Source organism: Manacus vitellinus, unplaced genomic scaffold (genome assembly GCF_001715985.3).
Source record: "Manacus vitellinus isolate BGI_N305 unplaced genomic scaffold, ASM171598v3 scaffold_48_pilon, whole genome shotgun sequence".
NCBI classification, from domain to species: Eukaryota; Metazoa; Chordata; class Aves; order Passeriformes; family Pipridae; genus Manacus; species Manacus vitellinus.
Window position 1 is genome coordinate 4,216,771 of NW_021940593.1, and position 5,120 is coordinate 4,221,890.

At 42.2% G+C, this 5,120-nt stretch overlaps 1 protein-coding gene across 1 annotated transcript in view; it reads left to right on the top strand.

The window, feature by feature from the left end:
* The first annotated feature begins 936 nt into the window (after positions 1 to 936).
* PCDH15 (protocadherin related 15) overlaps positions 937 to 5,120 on the top strand; it is a 217,673-nt gene continuing 213,489 nt past the window's right edge. Inside the window, exons 1-2 of the mRNA XM_029962595.1 lie at positions 937 to 946; positions 2,046 to 2,206. Of these exons, the coding sequence (XP_029818455.1) occupies positions 937 to 946; positions 2,046 to 2,206 (171 nt within the window). The remainder of the gene's footprint in view (positions 947 to 2,045; positions 2,207 to 5,120) is intronic.

Here is a 5,120-nt window from a genome sequence, read left to right on the forward strand (position 1 = left end):
TTTGAGTCACAGTCATGAGGGAAATACAAAAGCTGGTGGATTTTCTAGATTTTAGAGGAATTGTTGAGGAGACATCAACCCTCTGGATTGTCACAGTGTTTGTAACAAGCTTTTTTTTTCCTGGTGAAATCCTCTTTATGTTAAAACTCGTGGTGGTGTCCCAGAAGCTTCCAGGTCAAGCTCCTGGATCACTATAACTGTACAGATGTTATTGAAGAAGAAATTGTGGCATAAAACACATGGGTAGACAAAGTGGCTGAAAAGTTGTTGCTCCTTGAACTTGAAACTAATCTTTGGTGCAAAGTTACGGATATTTGGCAATTTTTCATCTCTGCTATGTTAAAACAAAATAATTTTAAATAACTGATTGAAAAAAACGTACTGGGGTGTTTTTCTCCCCAGGGCTGTAAACCAGTTTGCTGGGGTTAAGATCAGTGATTAATTTTACTGTTTTATCCAAAAAAAAAAAGCATCAACCCAACTTGGGACTATGTATTTATGCAGAGTTGCTGTTTTGAAGTGAAGGTGTGAACAAACTTCATGCTGCACTTTGGAATAAATTATTTGGGCCCTTAATACAGGAGGTTACGTGATAAATATTTTAACCCAATTTAAATGTTCTGCAGCTCCTGACAGTCACAGATTTTCTCCCCAGTTGCTGGTGAACTTCCACAGAGATCATTCCTGGGAGTATTTCCGTGTGAAGCAAACTCTGGGTAGTGTTAATTTGTCAGAGAACTGAAATTTCAGAGAAGTGTTTACGAACACTGCGCCTGCCAACGCGGGGCACCGCGGGGCAGCGCTCGGGGTGGTTGGTCGGGCTTGACATTTGGGGAGTGAGTTGTTTTACACAGGGAAAGGATGTGTCTTGTGGGTGCTGGGAATGACCAGAGCTGACTGTGGAAAGCAAGGCTTTGAACCCCAGGGTGGGACACGATGGTCTCTGGTGAGGCCCCGCCTGGGTCACCGTGCACAGTTCTGGTGCCTCCGGAATAGGAAGGTCGTGGAACTGTTGGTGGAGTCCAGAGGAGGCCACGGAGTTGCTGAGGGGACTGGAGCACCTCCCCTGTGGAGACAGGCTGGGAGAGCTGGGAATGTTCAGCCTGGAGAGGAGAAGGTTGTGTGGAGACCTCACAGCACCTTCCAGGGTCTGAAGGGGCTACAGGGAAGCTGGAGAGGGACTGTTCATTGGAACTGGAGTGACAGGACAAGGGGGAATGGCTTCAAACTGACAGAGGGGAAATTTAGGTTGGATATTGGGAAGGAATCGTTCCCTGTGAGGGTGTGGAGACCCTGGCACAGGTTGCCCAGAGAAGCTGTGGCTACCCCTGGACCCCTGGAAGTGTCCAAGGCCAGGTTGGACGGGGCTTGGAGCAACCTGGGAAGATGCTCATGGCAGGGGATGGAACAACAGGATGATCTTTAAGGTCCCTTCCCGCCCAAACCGTGATTCTAGATAAAAACCCCATGTTCTGGATGTTGACTGTCTGGCTGCTCCTCATTAAGTACTACCTTTGTCATGGTAAATGTAGTTTTCACATCTTTATCCTGCAAATTCATTTTCTGTTGCAGAGCAACTCAAGGTATAAACCCTTCTTTTTCCTGGAGAGCTTTATGTAACTGTGCTTTTTTTTTTTTCCCCATCACCTTGACGTGTCACTCTTGCTGCAGCAAATTTATTCTGGGTTTGGTTGTTATTTCAGTGCTTTCATTTGTTTAAGGTGAGATTGGGTGATGGTTGCTCAGTGGAGGAAAAGCTCATCACGTTAAGTAGATCGCTGTATGTGATGGGTCTCATCGTCAATTTAAATTATTGTGCCTCGCAAGTGCTGCTTCTGGAATTGTCTGAAACAGCTGCAATGTCAGAGGCAGCTCTTTGCTACAGATAATGAAGTTTAAACCTCTTTAAACATCACTCAAAACATGAAATACCAGAAATCCGAGGTAAAAACCCAGTATTTTGACTGTTGCTGTTGTTACAAAAATGCATAAAAATGTAGGTTGCCCCTCTAAACGTCTCCCTGGTGTGTTTATTGTCCTTGCAGGCACTATCCTGGTTGACAACATGCTGATCAAAGGGACAGCAGGAGGGCCTGACCCCACCATCGAGCTCTCCTTGAAGGACAACGTGGATTACTGGGTGATCCTGGATCCCATCAAACAGACCCTGTACCTGAACAGCACCGGCCGAGTCCTGGACAGGGATGTGAGTCTGGGGGGGCTCTTTGTTTGCTTTCCTCCCCCTGGACATCAATTCCTAATTAACCATAACCACCAGACCGACTGGGATATAATTCCTGCATCTATCTTGTCCCCAGATGGATGTGGACAGAGTTAATTGGATTCTTCATTAGGATTTATTGGGAGCACACAGAAACTTGGCCATGTGTGCAAATACTGTGTGTGGACAAACACAGCAATAAAGACCAACCAAACAAAGGTGTGGGTTTTACATCCAACCAAACCTGGCCCCTCTGCTGAATTAAATTTTTATTGTGCATTGAATTATGAGATGTGAGAAGAGCAAGGGACTTGTGACTACTACAAATCACTTACAAAGCTTGACATGTTCAATTGAGAACGTGCTGGTTTAGATGCTTTTTTTAGGGCAGCATAAAATTCATGTGGTACATTCGTTCCTAATGGCATTGAAAGAAATACTGTCAGGCTAAGTTTGACTTTTATAAAAAGAAAGCTAAAAAGCACAAAAGAAATAGGAGTGTTCTCATCTAGGCTAATTTCATTGAAGAACAACACTTTATAAATATAGAGATATCTTCTCACAGTGTTGCAGCATTGCTGCAGTTCATCAGAACCCTGAAAGGAAAATTGACTCCAAAGTGCTGTAATCAATATGGCAAGGATGCTTTAAAACTCAGGAGTTGTACTTGGAGTGCGGGGAAGTTTGTTTTGTATTAGCTTGATTGATTAATTTGTCTTCTCCATGTGTTTTGAGATCTGTTCATAAGTACCAAAAACAACATGCAAATTTTCCCTCATTTCCATTTTGAGCTGAAAAGAGCTAATTGAATTCAGCTGTTCTTAATTTAGTTTTAATTCACAAGCTGTTCTCAGATGCAGAGCACAGAGTGGCACAGTGGTCACGGTGGCAGAAGCCTTGTGGTGCCTCGGCAGAGCCGGCGCTTGTTCGAGCACCCAACAGCAGCTGCTGGAACATGTTTGGCCTTTCAGTTTTCATTTGAAGTCAGAGCAAAAAAAATGAGAGCCTGGAATGGGAGGTGAGGCTTAAGAACCACTGTAAGAAATGCAGGGTCCATTCTTCCTCAGCCCACGGAATCCTGCACGTCCATATGGGGTCAGGAACTGGCATTAATCCCTGTTAGGTCAATGCTAATTCTTTTTCAGTGCCCCTTTTAGTGACAGTTCTCTCCCTCTGGGGTTCTTCACCTGAGCTGCTTGACCTGAATCTTGCTTTACCAAAAGGACCTTGTCAGATTATTTGAGTTCCAGTATTAGCAACAATCTGAATCAACTCACAGATACTTCATATCCTATGAATTCACAGCCACTTTACAGTGATGCTCCTTGCCAGAAGGAGACTCAAGTCCAGAGGACAATTGAAGTGTGTACCTATATAATTATATATAGATAATAATGTGTTTAAATTGGTATTTAAGGTATTAATTCCTCACTTTTTGCTGTGAACTTTTAACACGTCTTATCCCCGGTACTGTGTAAAATTACTCCTTGGTGATTATTTAAGTTTAATGGGCTATGAAAAGAGAATCTGGGATTTGAGGTCATTTAGGTTTTGGGTGTGAGCCCCACTGTAGATCTTCCATGGGCTCAGTGAATTGCTGGAACTCACAAGCCAAAGAAAATGAAAGCAGCCCTCAAAAACCCCAGGGACTGAGAAAAACTACGAAATGGGCTTGATTAATGTGGCTCTTTTGGGGCCAGGGGGAAGTGGTGGGTTGGCAGTGCTGGGTTAACTGTTGGACTTGGTGCTCTTGGGGGTCCTTTCCAACCTTAATGATTCTAAGATGCTGTTTCCAGCCTTCAGAACCAGCTCTGTGCTCACCCCCAAAATGCAGAATCGTTCAGACTGTGGGTGGTTCCTTCTTTTGTTAAAAAAAAAAACCCAAATGTGTTTTTCTCATCTTTCAAGTTAAAACCAGGTGAAACTTTGTGGTACCAATGGAATTTGGGGGGGTTATTAAGTCAAACCTTCGGATTCAGTTTTTATTACAGAGGAAAGATATATTCTCTGATTCACAAATGGTGCATGAACAAGCACATTCAATATATTTGGATACTCTTCCCATTTTTCTCTCCCTGCTGATTCAGTTATCCTGATCCTGTTCCTGTGTTTTATTGCCTTTCTTGAAAGCAAATCTTATTAGATTCCATTGATTGATTTTACTAAGAATGGCAGTGTGTTTTCCAAATAAAATCAGATAAAAAGAAAATTCCAGACTTTGCTTCCAAGTACTTAGGAAGGGTGAATAGTGATAGTTCAGAGCTGAAGGTGCCAGGAGCTGCTAAGAGGTGCTGGAATGATCTGTCCCCAGTGTCATAAACAATTTGTGCCATTGTGCCATTATGTATTTATTTTTTTTGCCTATAAATGCCCAGACTGATGAGAGTTTGTTTAAACACCTGATTTTAGTTTTAAGCACTGACCCAGCAGAAATTGTACATCTGTGAAAGGAATGCTGGTCCTGTTTCTCTCATATTTTATCAAAAGCAACAAACTATTTTTTCCATGTTCTCGTAACAAAGACCAAATCCAGAATATCAAATGGTTATCAAATATCTATTTTTTTAACTAATTGTATTTTTCTTGGGCATGGCTAATAAATCTAGATCTACTCAGTAGTGTTTAAGCTTTTTAAAGGCAGCCTAAAAATTCTTGGATCTTACTCAGATGAGTAGTAATAGACATTCCAGCCTAAATTTCTTTGCCCATTCATCAAGTTTGGGAGTTACTTGTATTTGAAAATTATGATGTTCACTGGAATGAAAACATCAGGAGTCTGGGCTGTCTACACTGAAAGTTGTTTGTGAAGTATTTGTAAATGTAAATGGGAGAAAATTGGATTTATTTCTGGTTTGACCTTTCAATTGGAGACAAGAAAGAAACAAGAAAGTCATTGGAG